This window comes from Lycium barbarum, chromosome 3 (genome assembly GCF_019175385.1).
Source record: "Lycium barbarum isolate Lr01 chromosome 3, ASM1917538v2, whole genome shotgun sequence".
NCBI classification, from domain to species: Eukaryota; Viridiplantae; Streptophyta; class Magnoliopsida; order Solanales; family Solanaceae; genus Lycium; species Lycium barbarum.
This window is the reverse complement of record NC_083339.1, coordinates 136,394,332-136,410,553: the sequence shown is the minus strand read 5'-3', so window position 1 is coordinate 136,410,553 and position 16,222 is coordinate 136,394,332. Positions and strand designations below refer to the sequence as shown.

The following is a 16,222-nucleotide window of genomic DNA, read 5'->3' as shown; positions in this document are numbered from 1 at the left end:
TTATTTGTCAGAGTGGGAATTGCTGGGGCTCTTTGTCATCGGTTGGCTCTTCACACTAATTGGCCTACTCAGCCCCCACCCAGGACCAATGTGATTGATTGCTTTCATCTTTATTACTTTTACCTTATAAAAAATTGTCACAGCACTGAAAACCAGTAGGGGATGAATGATGAATATGATGGTCGCTATACACTTATTTGGTCATTTTTGTAGTGGCTTTACAACTCAACTTAGTGCTCATGGCAACAACCTAGGGTCCTTGTAAGCTGCCCAACTTGGTGTTCCCTGTTTAATTTGGATCCACCATTACCCCTAACTGTCTTTGTTTCTACTAGCATTTGACTCGTGATTTTCTATAGTTTTCACTCACTTATTTGACTGCTAGGTTGTGTCTTTGGTGCTCCACCTTACTTGGTATTGGTGCAAGTCTTTTCCCTTTCTGAAGAGAGGGAAACTAAAAAATGAAAGGTCGAAAAGAAAATGCCTCTGTTTTTCCATTTAATTTAGACCCACCACATCACTTTGAGGGTTGGCTTGGCGATATTTTTTTAAAATGAAATGGATGATAGAACTGTAAATCCCTGATCAGAGTGTCAGCTTTGATGCAGTGTGTATCGCAGGTTATTGTGTCCTGAGTAGTAACATAATATTTCATGTCTTTTGAAAGGTTTGAGAATCTGAGTGATTGCTGAGCTGAGGTAAACGTCATCACTGTTGTGTTCCTTTTGGATATGGGGTGCAGTGCAATGCAGGTTTTATCATACGAACAAGACATGAAGCAGAACGTTGTGTTGGGAGGATGTCTACTGTAAATAGTGATGGTTCTTTGGTTCTCTCTTTCACTGTGATTTTTGTGACCACACTGTTTGTGTTCAGGTCAAAAAGAGCCAGTCAAGCTATTTCTTTCTCACCATACCCCACAAGAAAGTGAAATAACACATCTTATGTCTCCCTGAGATTCCTTTCTTTATTTCAAAACATTTACCTCTCTCCCTCACCACCTCTCAAGCCTTCACCTTTCCCTGTGTTTTACTCCCAATTCCCATGTCAGTTGGTGGGGACACTTGTGTTTTTCTTTGTCAGATTCTTATTTGCTTGAAAAAAGTACTAGCAGCTAAACAAATAAAGAAAGAAAAAGAGAAATAAAGAAATTCCCTTCAATAAAGAAGCAACTAGAATCTCTCTGCCCCTTACTCTCCTACCCACCAACAATTTAAAAGGGTGCAGCCTACTCTGATTATTTTCATTTCTTAGATGAAGACAATGATGGCAAAGAGTTTCCAAGACTTGTCCTCTAAGAGACAGTTCCACTGGACAGCTAAAGTCAGCAATGAAGAAGAACAACAAGAACAAGAACAAGAACAAGAAGAAGCAACATTAGAGAATCCATCTCCAAAGCACCCCTCAAACAGAAATGAAGAAGTGAAAACACCAACAGAGAATATAAAGGCACAATCTTTCAAGAACCCTGAAGTTTCAACCACCAAGTCATCCACTTTGAATACCATCCATGAAAACAAGACAGATGACATTCAATCTGCTTCAGCAACAAGGAGGAAGCTGCAAACTGTAGCAGTGGCCAGGCTAAAATCTGTCCTAACGGCGTTCGGGCGAAACAAGGGAAACTTGCAACAAGGCCTTGGAACCAGAGTTGTAGGCACACTTTTTGGACACAGGCGTGGACATGTACATTTTGCATTTCAAAAAGATTCCACCACACAGCCAGCTTTCTTAGTTGAGCTAGCCACACCTATAAGTGGATTAGTCCGAGAAATGGCGTCCGGGTTAGTCCGAATCGCATTGGAATGCGATAAGGAGGAAGAAAAAAAGGTTACTAGACTTATAGATGAGCCTATATGGAGGACTTACTGTAATGGTAAAAAATGTGGCTTTGCAACAAGAAGGGAAATTGGACCAAAAGAAATGCAGATTTTAAAAGCTGTTGAGCCAATATCAATGGGTGCTGGTGTTTTGCCTGGGAATGGAGAAGAAGAAAGTGCTGATTCTGGGGAGATTATGTATATGAGGGCTAAGTTTGAAAGAGTTATTGGGTCTAGAGATTCAGAGGCATTTTACATGATGAATCCTGATAGCAATGCTGCTCCTGAACTTAGCATTTACTTGCTCAGAGTTTAAGGTCAAATCACGTATTAGAATCTTAGATGAAGTTTTAACTGAATATATAATCTTTTCTCTGGAAATGGAGATCTAGCAATGTTCTATGTTTTTATTTTCTTTTGTCTTTTATTTTGGACACTGGGTTTACTGTATTTTTGTTCTTTCTTGGGTGGAATGGCAAATATATGTTACTTATATTACCTAAATGATTGAATTACTGCATGATCAGATAAGACAAATATTTATTCTTTTTGTCTTCTAATTCTCTGTAGATACCATGACATTTTGGCTCAAATTTGTTCCTGCATCCGTCAAAGTTGGCATTTTGTTGGTACATTTTTTCTTTTATTGCTCTATGACATGGGAAAGTGTTTGGATTATGATGAAATTCTTGAATCGCTTAGCACAAACACCCCTTTACTAATTAGAATTCATGATTTTTTTAATGTGATGACAAAAGTTGTTTCCAGCAGATGAGATTCTGCAATAGGGGGCTTTGTTTTTTCTTTTTCCTTCTTTTCTTGACTGCTTTTTCCCCTCAAATCTTTAAAGATCAGCTAGTTCCCTTTTCTGGCGACTAGCTAGATACAATACTAGATAAATTTTGGTCATCTGATCCAAAGGGTATAAAATTGCATGTTCCAATCATTGGTTTTGGTGCATATCTTTGGTCTGGACTTGATCAAAGTAACATGAGAATCCCAAGAAGTTAAACTACTACTAAAGCTAAATCATAGAAGTCCTCAAAAGCAAAATCAACCCAAGCTTACCTTCACTGACTGACATGTTACTCAGCTTTAGAACTTAGCTTTCCCTTTACACCATTATTAGAAGTTTCAAAATTTCCAGATTTTGCATCTTTTATTTGACAGATATATCCAATAAATAAGAATTAGATCACAATCTTGAAAAAAAAAAGAAAAAAAAAGAGAGCATAAAATTTAGCACGATGCACTGAGCTCCTGTTGTGTATGGAATCTAGGGAAGGGCTAGAATTACATATCGAGTGTACGTATGCATAATTACTTTGAGTTTCTTCAAAAAAATTGTTTCCACGGCTTGAATTCATGACCTCTTGGTCATACCATGAGAACTTACTGTTACGCCAAGATTCATTCAATTGAGAAGGTTAAAAAGGGCAGCATGATACACTGAACTCCCGCTATGCATTGAATCTAGGAAGGGCCAGAATTACATTGGATATATGTACGGATCATTACTTTGCGTTTGTACAAGAAACTGTTTCCACTGCTTGAATCAATAACTTATTGGTCATGCGACGACAACTCTTATCGTTGCGGCAAGATTCATTTGATAAGGAAAGTCAATATCATATAACTAAATATCAAACTTTTATTAAATAGGTAAATATGTCCATTTGCTTGCCACATGATATGTTTGGTCCCTAATTGAAGTGCTGGATAGAGGTGTTAAATGCCAATTAAATAAAATAATACTAGGGGGTAGGTAACATATGATGCTATTAGAACTTAATTATGAGGAGAAAAGAGGTATTCGTTCAAACAAAAGTTTGTTTACAGTATGCAATGATTCATCTCCTATTTTCAAGGCTTTATACTCATTTGTTTTATTTTCAGTATCCTTTATGTTATGCAAAGTGAAAAAGAGAAGGTTGATGTTTGAGGGGCCATCTTAGTGGATGTGTGATGGAGTACAACAATCAAATGAAAATATCAAAATTAAGATTACATTTCACAGTAACCGAGGTTTTCTTTTGATCATGTTGTTATCATTATTCAAAGTTTCAACAGTTGTTGCTATTCTACTTAATCAAATCAATTTTTTAAAGAGGATAAGCTCAAACATAGCTGAGGGATTATTTTTTTGGCAGTATGTCCCATCTAATCATGTATACTCATTTGCAAATTCTATTGCAATTTGATACATATAAAGGAGGAAAATACTAACAAAATCTCAAGGATTTCACAGGTCCTAGCAAGATATGACACAGTTTAAAGTAGGGTATAAACATCATTTTGGGTATTGTTATGATTATTTCAGTCTGCTATTAATGCTTCAATCATTAGGAAAATACAGTGTATTTCCTTTTATCTATCTGGCCATCTGGGTTACTACTTGTTAAATATTGCTTTTATTAGTACTTATACACCATCTTGTTAAAACATTTCCTTGTTTTTTCACTTACCACGCCAAAAATAAAGGTGTGCCTAGTTACACATCTTCAGGCCTCGTTTTGTAGGACCAACAGGGAATTATAACCGTTGTTAAAAGAGCATTCAAGACATTTAGGTAAAAGAAGATGAGATAACGCCGGACCATGGGAGATTAGGATTCAAATTTCATCAGATACAAAAATAGTGCTCGGTAATTTCTTCTCATCTTAATAAATTTTTAGTGGCAGAGTTATCGCGTTAATGATAAGTACTTCCTCCATCCCAATTTATGTGGCACTTTTCGCTTTTTTGAGAGCCAATTTGACTAAATTTGAAGTTAAATTGGATTAGATTAAGTCAATAGTTTAACATTAAAATTTATATATTTGAAAACTATATGAAAAGTATTATAAGTTGCAACTTTTCTCATATCAATTTAGCGAAAAAATCCATCTTAAAATATTGATCAAAGTTCATGCAGTTTGAATCTCGAGAAGCGAAAAGTGCCACATAAATTGGGACAGAGGGAGTAATAAGTACCTGGTGAAATAATCAAAATGTATTAAGCTAATCTGAATGCCATTTTTTTCATTAAAAAAGGATAAAACAGGAAGATTATTCATAATGATGTCAATGGGTTAAACAACTCTTACACCTGGTATAGTAGCTGGATTACTTTCTAAGTTGTAATTCCTTTGAATCTATTGTTCTGTCTTTGACAATAACCCTTTATCCTTTCTTTAACTGGTTAAAATTTGCTCTAGTGTTAAGATATGACCATTGAGCCTAACTCGTTATGGTATTAGAGTAGGACTGACAGGCTTTTTGGATGGCAAATTTATGAAAAAGTGGTTTACATGACACTTTAAGATCTCACATCCGAATGAGAGAAAAAAGAGATAAGCTTTACTATAAGACATAACACAAGTTCAAACGGTACGTCCTTTTGGGCTTAATGATTCCGTAGCCCAAGAGACAAATCTGTGAGTTAGGCCAAAGCGGTCGATACATGTCATGGACTGAGTTTGCGACAAATAGTAGGATCTCCTCTAATGGTTTTGAGCAATCATTTTCTCATAATCTAGCTTTTGGGGTTGAGTTAGACACAAGAATCATATCCTCACATGGTATAAGAGTTAAACCTATCGATTGCTTTGTTGTGTTTCTCAATGTTGATGACCCCTGTGTTATGTTAGTCCAGTTCTGGAATACGAGGAAGTGTCAAGTCCCACATTAATAGAGAAAATGGGTTGTGATCTCCTAAAATGACCTTATCTAGCAAGGCCATATTTTCACGCTAAGTAACATTTAAAGCAAAAGAAAAGGAAAATAAGCGAAAGAAAAGGAAAAAAAGGAAAAAGAAAGGAGTTTATTGGTTGGTGACCACTGACCACGACTAAGTGTTTAACAAAGGTCAGCATTATCTACTAGGAAGTAAAAAGGTCTTCAGGCCATACATTTTGAACCGTTGAATGGTAGTAGTAGGCAGCTTACCATTTTTGGTCGGATTATAGCCAAAAAGTTGAGAAATGGTTTCTCTTTTATTGCTTATAAGCTTATAGTAGTAAATTAAACTGATGCTATGATCAAAAAGTCAGTCATCAACTTCATTTATGGTTGGATTTTTCAGACAAAGCTTTTTCTCAATAGTTTACGTAGTTCACTTCAAAGCCAGAGAGGTGTTGTGTCTTCTTTTTTCGTATGGTTATTCTATTGTGGAATAACAAACTTGTGTTTGGCCCATATTTATCTAGGTCTGTCTGGGCTTTAAAAGAACTCTCAAAAAGAAAGAGAGGAAAAATGACCTTATTTAAGATTCTAATGGCTGCTTAAACTCTGAGCAAGTATTTGGAACTGACATGTAGTTGAATTGAAAGAGTATCAGGGATTTTTTCAGCTAAAATTTACATGTGAAGCTCCTTTTCTTATTTTGGACTATTTAAACTTTTTCTGGCTAGTGCTGTTCTCATTTTATTGTGGCCAAATTACAACTCACTTCAGTTAAGTTTGATACTCAGGACCCTCTAAGAAAATTGTTCATTCAACAACATGATCGACATTCACCTTCGTCACCAGTTTTTTCCTTGTTTCACCTAGAATGCAAGTAACTAACAAATAGACAACACAATCAAGAATGACGTTATTCCAATCATTAAAACTAATCTCCTGATATCATTCGAAAGCAGTCCATTAATGTTCATAATATGTTGGGAATTAGGACTCAAACTCGAAAATAGATGTTGCCACTGGTAGAGTTTAGAAGACATTTATCAAGGTCAAGACATGGCAACCCTGAAACTTTTTTAAACTTGGAAAAGCACACAATCTACAGAAACTTGAAGCAAATGTGCTTCAAATTTTTCATAACAGAACAAACAATGAAATAATATTAATAACATGACTCAATAAGCCTAAGTAATCTGGAAGAGAGAGAGAAAAAAAGTCATAAACAACTACTGTATAGATTTAATCACTGTTAGACAGTTAAATCTTTTGTCTAATACAAGTGAATGAATGCTCCTCTGTTGCCTTGCTCCACATGACAAATGTTGCTTGATGCCACCAGAGCTAGATTGGAAATCCCAAGTGATCTGCCTCTTCTTTAGTGCTTTACATTCTGGCGAGCAAATCCTGGCTGAGTGGTGTAATTTACAACATGTGGCCCAAACATGAACACAAACCAGAAACATGGATATGCAAGCTGCATCAGTTTTCAGAAGAAAGAAACCCAAAGGTACACTTTAAACTTTAAAGCATGATTATCAAGTTGGTTCTTGTGCCAGTAGAAAATGTAGATAGCTTCCAGTGTCAGAGAGACTAATGTTTTTATACTATTGCACTGAGATGGACTTAAATGGAGTGACATGGACAGTGAGGATTCATATAGACAACTTTACATGCTTGAGATTGAGGGGTAGTTACATATTTCTAGAAACATCAAACCTTTTCTATATGCTAAAAAGTTTTAAGTCTAATAGGACCATTGTTCAACTGTTCATTTACAAAAGTCCATATTTAACATATAGCAACTAAAGAGTTGATGAACTAATTATTAGGCCATATGAAATGAATGTTGAAGAAATGAAATTATGCCTGAAGAAATGAACGTAGAAGATATCAAAATGTACCTGGAGAAGCATGGATGGAGCTGCTGCTGTTTCAGTATTAATATGGCTTCTTGTCTTTCTTCCATTTAAAGTGACAACCGATGGGCTGTTAGCTGTTGTTATATCCCAGAAGCTGCGTTTTTTAGCCGTGGGAGCTGGAGAATGAAAACGATGACTTGGACTCTTCAAATCAATATCATGTGCTTCCTTGGGCCTCAAGCTTGCCCTTGTAACGATCCTTTTTACACCCGTTTGTGCCCCTCCTGCTGGTTTTGCACTCTTTCGTGACAACTCACGTATTGTATCATCTTTCTGCTTTATCTGCAATGCATGATCCTTCTTCAGTCTCTCAATTTCTGCCTCCAATCCCTTAACCGACTTTTTTAGATCTCTAACTGTGTCATCTGCACCTTTTCTCTTGGATTCTGGGGTAAAACAATTTCCAGCCAAGAAAGAGGGTCTTGCTTTCCATTTTTCATTTGGCTGAGCAGAAGACGGTGCTGGTGATAAGATAGAGGAAACTGTAGATGGGGCAGGGGAAGCGTTTGCAGCCAAATTTTCCTTCTGGATTGTAATTATTTTTTGCTGCTGATAAGCCAAACGCATTCTCAATTCGCGATTCTCTTTTTGCAGCTCAAGCAATAACTTGGCCTGATCTGATTCTGAATCAGGCATTTGCATTTCCTCATGTGCATCGTAAGCCTGCACTTGGTGAAAGGAGATAATATTAGGATGATAATGCATCCCTTATACTGAAAATTATAGATGCTTCACAACTAACGTATTTGTACTGCATGTCGATATGGACTTCTCTGGCATTAGATGAAAACAATGGAGTAGGAAATAATTTTGCAGAAACACATTATTCATTCTTTTTTCAAACTCATGATATTTCAATGAAGATAAGTAGCAATACACACACTGCAAATGAATGTACACCTCTTTTGAAGTCAACTTATTACATAGTAAGCTGCAGAAAGTAAATAGAACTGTAAAGGGCCAGCGATTTAGTATTATCTAGTAACTTCTAAATTTATAAATTCATTTGAAACAGTAAACATTGAACAAGAAATCAATCAACTCTACTACCATAATTCCAAACTAGTCGCTGCATAGTGAATGCAAAAAATCATGATGGCCATTAAAAATATTTTACTTTTGATGACAACCAGGCCTAAAAACAAAGTTGTGGATTAGTAGTTTTGAATTTTCTAACCTTTGTTCGTATCTCTTTCGCTCGGTCAGCCCAGTGTAGTGTATTTTGGGTTTCACCAAATGAAAGATTACTTGGGCTAATATTGGCAATCATCACAGTGTTACAAGCTCCACCCAGTGAATCCTTGAGTAGTTGAGTGAGCTTAGAATTCCGATAAGGAATGTGCTTTTTGCCCTCAACAAGGGCATTGATGCAGCTGCTCAGTGCCAGAAGTGACTTATTTATGTTAGCACCTTCAAGTGATCTCAGGGTTCTCTGATCAGTAGCTAGAGCTCTTTCTGAACCAGCAAGGTCAATTAGTGATAGCTTTCCAACTCGATTTACAATGTTATTTGAACTATCCTGGACACGGTATTCTACCATAACCTGCGTGTTGAATAAAAATTTCAACAAAAGTCAAGAAATTGGGGAGATGGTGCGTGAATTAACAAAAGGTTTTTTTTTTTTTTTTCATTTTTGGCCAGTAGGCCGAAATTAATTACGGGCGCTACCCAAAATACACAAAACCTATACACTGGTTATGTATATTCTACGTATATTATATGTGTATTTTGTATATATACTATGTATATTATATGTATATTGTGTATATGTAATATGTATATAACATGCATATTTATATTTAATATATACAACCTATAAATTTGCTGCTATTATCTTTTTATCCAGTCTAAAAATGTAATTATCCTTAAAGGAAATGCCAAAATTGCAATGACCTGAAGAATAGCGTGAGAGCGTGAGGAAGTTTCATTGCAGCGGGTGGGCTCTGTGGTTCGGTTTAGGTTTCCTTGTTGGAGCAATGCCATTACCTGTTCTCATAAAAGAAATACGGGTCAATAACTTTGATTTAGCAACTAATACTCTACTATGACTAATCAAAAAGAAAACTAGGATACATACTTCATCTGTGGAATATGCTCTATACTGAGTAAGCCCTGCTGCCACTATCCCCTGCATAATAAGCAGCGTGAAAATCTGATCATCCTTCTGGAAAAATCTGGTAGAGAACTACTATAACTACTACTCGACAAGTATAAAAGATGGGGCAACAAAGAAAATGCTATCGAGCAGTATGCAGTATATCCATTACTGAAACAAAGGGGATGGACATTATCAGCAACTAATGTTTTTGGGGATGATCATTCTTTAGAAAGAAGCGCATACCTGTTTATCTTCTCTTAGGACTAGAGGCCTTCCCGGGGACAGCAAATCTCTCACTGTTTCATTATAGACCTCTAGATAAGAAAGATGAACCACATGATTCCCATCAAAGCTCCTTTGCCTTATCTTGGTAAAGAGATCCTTGATTGCTAATACCATTACCCCTGGGTTCTCAATGGTACCGAGCATTGTGTATGTCTTTCCAGCACCAGTGGCACCATAGCAAAACACAGAACCATTTCTTCCCTGCAGAACTGCTTCCACAAGCTCTGCTGTTCTGGAAAATACAAGATTCCAAATGTTCAGTTCTATCTACAACGAGGAGTAGACTTAGCTTGACCTCAAGAAAATAAAAGAAAAGAAAAGAAATTCCCCTCTCATCAAACAAGCTATTAGATCTCACAATTCTGTCAAGCTTTTACTATTTTGTTGATGTCATACAGAAAATAGTTTTTCACTGTGTTAAATCAATCTCCTATGACTCGTTACCAAATCACTTGGGGTCTGACATACGAATACTCTATATTCATCCGTTCTATTTAGGTCCATTTTATTCCAATAGTTCAGTGTAAAAAGCCATACTGAGAGCACTTGGGGTCTGACATACGAATACTCTATATTCATCCGTTCTATTTAGGTCCATTTTATTCCAATAGTTCAGTGTAAAAAGCCATACTGAGAGCACTCACTCTACCAAAAGTTACAACTAGGTAAATATCTGCTAGACAGAAATGTGCTCCTATAGCCCAAAAAAACTGGTTTTTGCTCAAGAAGAGTTACAAGCCTTAAACGAACAAATACCATCTCTTAAAATGCAAATCTTGAAGCTTTTAGACCTAAAAAGGTACTGCAAATGACCCTGCAGCCACAAACTATCAAGTTACTACTACACTAACATCAAAGGCTCATAACATTGACAATTTTGACAATTGTTGTGCTATTGATTAATGAGTCATGGATGAACTAGTGAAATCAACAAAAACTTGTTAAGATTGTCCCAACTCACGTTGTGGAATAAACATCATGCTGATTAGCGGTATCAGGAAATGAAGCATCGAAAGTGAAATGGCGTCCCCTGAGCCTCTTTAGCCTAAGGTAGTCGTTCTCAGTGGCGAATTCAGTCAGATATACATCTCTTCCATCCACAATTTTCACACAACACCTAGCTCCACCTTCTCTTTCCTTTCTTGACATTGGCCTTAACCTTACAAAAACAAGAATTCTACTACCACCATCATTTGCTTTCTCCGAAATGGTATCCAACTCTTGTTGTACATTCTCTTTCACTGTCCTTCTAGCTCCCCTAGGCTCCGTATGCGGCATTGCTGTGCTTCCCATTGAAAGCTTTCTTGCCACAGTACTCGACGCATTCGCCCTTTTAGGGTATGAAAATCCTACTATTTTATCACCTCTAGCAGCCGCCACCGCGACATTTTCCTTCCCATCCTCAGCCACTGAAGGCTGTGGTGGCACATAAGTTCTTGTTACATTTTCCCTCATAACATTACTAATTGGCTTTGATTGTTTTTGTTCTTTCTCAACTCTTCTAGTACCTGAACTTAAAAGGTCTACACTAGGGTGAGATGAAAATCTTGAATCTTCAGGTTTAAAAGATTGATTCTTGAGAGCTGCAGAGCCTTGTTTTTGCTGTTCATACAAAAGGGTAAGTGCTTTCATCTTCTCTTTCAAGCCATGGTGTGGATTTCTCATATTTTTAGCCATTTGGGTATCTTCTTGATCTGTTCTTGGTCTTGTTTTGTGTTCATTCTTTCCCTGAGAATCAATTATCTGAGATCTTGTGAAAACTGGCATTCTATCCAAACATGCCCTTGCTGATTCTTGAAGACTGTTTGGATCACAATAAAGTTGAGAACTTTCAAAGAAAAATCAAGATTCTTGATGGGAAATTGATGAAATGGAAGCTAATTAGCTAAATTGGGTGAACAGAAGAAAAGAGAAGTTGGGAAAGAGGGAAACAACAAGATACTGTATGAATTTGGGGATATAAACATGAACCGTTGATTTGAGGGAGATCGACGGTTGACAGTAAAGCGAGGGAGTAAGCATCTGCTCAAAGCAAAAATAATGTGGGCCAAATTTTGAATATTTTAAAATTATGTAACTTGTAACGGTCATATAAGTGTCAGATTGTGAAAGGCCCGTTATAAACGAATATTGGGGTCCATCACGGGTAATCTTCACCTTTATTTATTAGGATACCTAATATACTCCTATTAAAGACAGAGGATAACCACATTATGTGGTTGAATAATTTAACTTAAATTTCATGAAAGTACAAACTAGTTTTACCTTTTCACCTTTTGACCTTAAAAGGAGAACCAATGTGTTAAAAAACATTTTTCTTTGTATTCTTCGTGTTAGCGTAAACTAAAGTGCTTGTTACCAGTTAATGATTGGGTGTGTACTCCACAAGTCAAAGGCATTTCGTGTGCTTTTTCTTCATTCTACAAGTGTGATGGAGTCTTACGTGTGACATGCATGACCGAACTTATTTTCAAAACAATAAAAATAAAAAATATCCTGAGATTCATAGTCTAGTGTTTAGTTACCAAAAAAAAAAAAAAATCATTTAAGGGGAAACATTATTTCTCTTACGATCATTAATATTTTTCTTACAAAAATCTTAGTATTTAATATCATATTAATTGCTCCAACTAGTACTTTGACATTATCATTAATCTTTGATGCTCAAATTCATCAAAAGACTCTCTAATTTTCTAATATTATAATTGATTTCTTAGATAATATTTTTCAATACATTATTTTTCACTCACCCATTGAACATTAGAAAATATTCTCAACCTATAGCAAACATGTTTTACTGAATTTATTCATTGTATCAAACACTCATTTATCAAATTCACTTATGATAACTAAAATCACATGCTGCACTTAATTGGATTAGATTGAGCAAACTGAATAATAGAATTAGGTATAAAAGTTTGAATTGTTAAAAGATACGTAATAGAGTTTCTAGAACGTAGCATATTTGTATGAAAAAATGAATAGTTAAAAAGTTTCAACAGCGCATTATACTCCGTAATACTTGTTCCTAATTAACTTCGTATCAACTTAATTTTCAAAACCATAAAATGAATAGCAAGAGCACATATCAAAGAGGTTTCTGGATTATAATCAGCTCAACTTTGACGTATAGGAATTACTGCCTTAAATGATTCATTTTGTTTATACTTCAGTTTGATCACATTTTTCCAAAATACAAACTGAGCAAATTTAATGTAGAAGTTGCGCTAAATTCTTCATTTTCTTATATTCCCTCCGGTTTATTTTTCTTGTCGTCCTTAAAAATAGATGGTTCAACAACAACAACAACCCAATGTGATCCCATAAATGGTCCAAAAATAGTCGTATTTTTAGAAAATCAAGATATAATTAAGTATCTTTTCCATCTATACCTCCACTCAATAAATATGGAGAAAGATTAATGAAAGATAGTACAATTAAATTGAGATCAAAGAATAAATAAGAATAATTTAGCCTAATTACCTTTTAGTTACTGTTTTCTTAAGGGACGTGCAAATGAAAAACATGACAAGTAAAATGGACCGGAGGGAGTTGCGAGGGAAATTAGTGCGTGAACTATATCCTTGTTCTCTTTCAAGCATTTTAAAAGGGTTCAAGTTCAAATGTGTCTGAGACTTTCAATTCACTAAAGCCAAGAGAGTTGTTGGTGATAATCCAAACTCATTATGACGCTTTTGCTGACTTTAATTAAACTAGGAAGGCCAATTAAACTATGAGCACCAGCACATGCTTTTGAGATGCTTAACATTTTCTACTCATAAGTCATGACCTCTTCTTCCCGTTTTTCTTTCAGAGATCTAATAATTTACACCTATAAAACTCAATTAAGAAAGATCATTAATATTCGATCATGATATTTTGAAATCATGATTTTGATCTCTCTATTTATTTTGCAATTTTATATTTGTCCTCCAACCCATTTATTGCACTCTAAGTCTCTAACCACGATAACGTTCATGCTAGCAAAATATGGATGTTGTAATTAATCATGTAGATATAGTATTGTCTGTTTTAATTCTCCACCGCCTTTGTACTAAAAGGTTCTGTAAATGATTCTGTATATTTAAAAATTATCAACTCTAGGGTAGTCAGGTGTATTAAGCTCCAGTGGCTCCGTCACTCGTGGCCAAGAGTGGTCACCTGCACACCCTTGGCTGGAAAATGGTACTAGTATATAGACTAGATATTATCGTTAACTGAATATAAATTAAATTTTGAACACCCTTAAAATAATTGAAATAGATAGCCTAGAGGTAAAGAATGTTTAATTTTACCTAATAGTCACAGTTTAAAGCTTGCGTCAAACGCTGGTCATCTTCTTTCTTTAAAATAAAACATACAAACAATGTCTGAAGCGACTTGGTTGATTTGTATTTGCACTTATTTTCTTCCATGTTCCGACTAAACTTATTTGTATTTGAGTTATGATTTGGATTTGGTTTATTCTTATGTTGGTTTGGAGTTACGTTGGACTCATTTGTTGAAGTTCCTTTAGTCTTTCTTCTTTCCTTCCTAATTCCTAGAAAAAAAGAAGACTTATTGTTAAAAAGAAGATAACGAGATCTAATAGCAAGTTAGCTACCACTTATTTTGTTCTCTTTTCTTTTTAATTGGTTCAGTGAATATTTTAATTATCCAACTTTTTTCTCTTTCCTTTTTTTTCCCCAAAGAAAATTAATTAATCATTATCTCTCGCTTTGTAACATTCTCGAAATGTCTCTTGTTCTTCCCCACTCGTGGGATTACATACACTGGGTACGTTGTTGCTGTCATTTGATCATGTAATCATTTCTAGCAATGAAATTTATCAAGAATAACTTGCGAAATCACATGGACCATAAATTTTTAGGCGGGTGTGCAGTGATGATGTTAAAAATTTTTTGTTGCACTCATTCACCAGAAAAAAATTATATACTCGTCAACATTTGAACAACCTTACATAAATTTATGGCTCCGCCACGGCTAAGCTCTTGCTATGCGACGGGTCTGGGGAAGAACCGGATCACAAGGGTCTATCTTACGCAGTCTTACCCCGCATTTCTGCAAAATACTGTTTTCATGGCTGGAACTCGTGACGTCCTGCATTGAAAAAAAATTCAACTCATGTGCTGAATACTACTAATACAATTTACTTCCCGTTTGAGCCAAAAATAAAAGCATAAAAGGATAGAAACACAAAAAAAAAAAAAAAAGTGCCAACGTGCATTTGGCTCAATGGTACAAGTTTACCACACAAGACTCCTTTTGCTCTCTTCTTTTTCCCCTTCTCCGATTTCCTCTTCCCAAAAAGAAAATACAGGAAGTTCAGGAAAAATAAATAAAAGGAAAAGTTAGGTCTAACTCAGGGCCTCAATTTTCCTTGGTCCTATTTTGAGGACATCACATTTTAGAGTTGGGCACATCACTAGTACAGAAAAACATATTTCAAAAAGTTCAACAAAAGAAGTTGCATGAGTTATCCTTCAAATGGGCTGGTTTTTAACTTTTATCCTTTAAATGGGGCGATCTCTTTAATTTTTGTCTTCAGGCAATCAAACTTTTGCCTAGTAAACATAAGTACTTGGGTTACTTCTTTCCAGAAAATATTGTTAATATTTTCTGGATAAGTTTTGAAATTAAAGGCGTTGTATGAATTATGAAAACAGGTTCACAAATCTTCAACTTTGGTAGGTTTTGAATTTTGGAAACACTTTAGAATCTTTACCAAACAATACCTTTTCCCTTTGACAGAAACACAATTCTCTCATTTCTATAATTAGTTCAATTCATTCATTCTTACACAAATTTAGAGACTACACCTTAATGATCAATGACTAACGAAGTAACGATGGCTCTGATGAATACCACTTCAGTATAAATTTTACGGAAAAGGCTTAAATATACCATCGAAATATCGGAAATGGTTCATTTATGCCACTCGTCAATAGCTTGGCTCATTTATGTCATCGAACTATCGGAAATGACTCATTTATGCCACTCATCAATAGTTTGGCTCATTTATGCCATCGCCCGTTACCAAAATGACTCGTCCATGTCATTTTTCATCAACGCCGATTTTACAATACTAGATATGACACGTGACCTCCAACTAAATTATGGTTGTGGGTGGATAGGGTGTATGGGTCGGATTTTTTTATTAATTTGGGATTTAAAATTGGGATGGTTTAATTAAACGACATAGACCTCTAATTGGAGGTCACGTGTCATATCTAGTATTATAAAACCGGCGTTAATGAAAAATGACATGGATGAGGCATTTTGGTAACGGGCGATGGCATAAATGACTCAAACTATTGATGAGTGGTATAAATGAATCATTTCTGATAGTTCGATGACATAAATGAGCCAAACTATTGATGAGCGGCATAAATGAGCCATTTCCGATAGTTCGATGACATATTTGAGTCTTCTCCGTAAAT

The 16,222-nt window shown here is 35.6% G+C and overlaps 2 protein-coding genes across 3 annotated transcripts; one reads left to right on the top strand and one right to left on the bottom strand.

Annotated features, from left to right (window-relative positions):
- Positions 1-1,002: 1,002 nt before the first annotated feature.
- Positions 1,003-2,324, top strand: LOC132632796 (protein MIZU-KUSSEI 1). The gene has a single exon (XM_060348873.1). The coding sequence runs from the start codon at positions 1,255-1,257 to the stop codon at positions 2,134-2,136; it is 882 nt and encodes a 293-aa protein (XP_060204856.1). The 5' UTR covers positions 1,003-1,254; the 3' UTR covers positions 2,137-2,324.
- Positions 2,325-6,380: 4,056 nt separating this feature from the next.
- LOC132632795 (kinesin-like protein KIN-8A) lies at positions 6,381-11,814 on the bottom strand. 2 transcript variants are annotated; one of them, XM_060348871.1, is made up of 7 exons: positions 10,744-11,814; positions 9,741-10,014; positions 9,477-9,527; positions 9,293-9,385; positions 8,577-8,942; positions 7,382-8,062; positions 6,381-6,954 (listed from the first exon to the last, which is right to left on the bottom strand). In XM_060348871.1, the coding sequence occupies exons 1-7, from the start codon at positions 11,547-11,549 to the stop codon at positions 6,856-6,858; spliced, it is 2,370 nt and encodes a 789-aa protein (XP_060204854.1). In that variant the 5' UTR covers positions 11,550-11,814; the 3' UTR covers positions 6,381-6,855. The 2 variants fall into 2 exon arrangements, with proteins under 2 accessions (XP_060204854.1, XP_060204855.1); XM_060348872.1 differs by having other exon boundaries at positions 6,381-6,888; positions 10,744-11,812.
- Between the last annotated feature and the right edge of the window lie 4,408 nt (positions 11,815-16,222).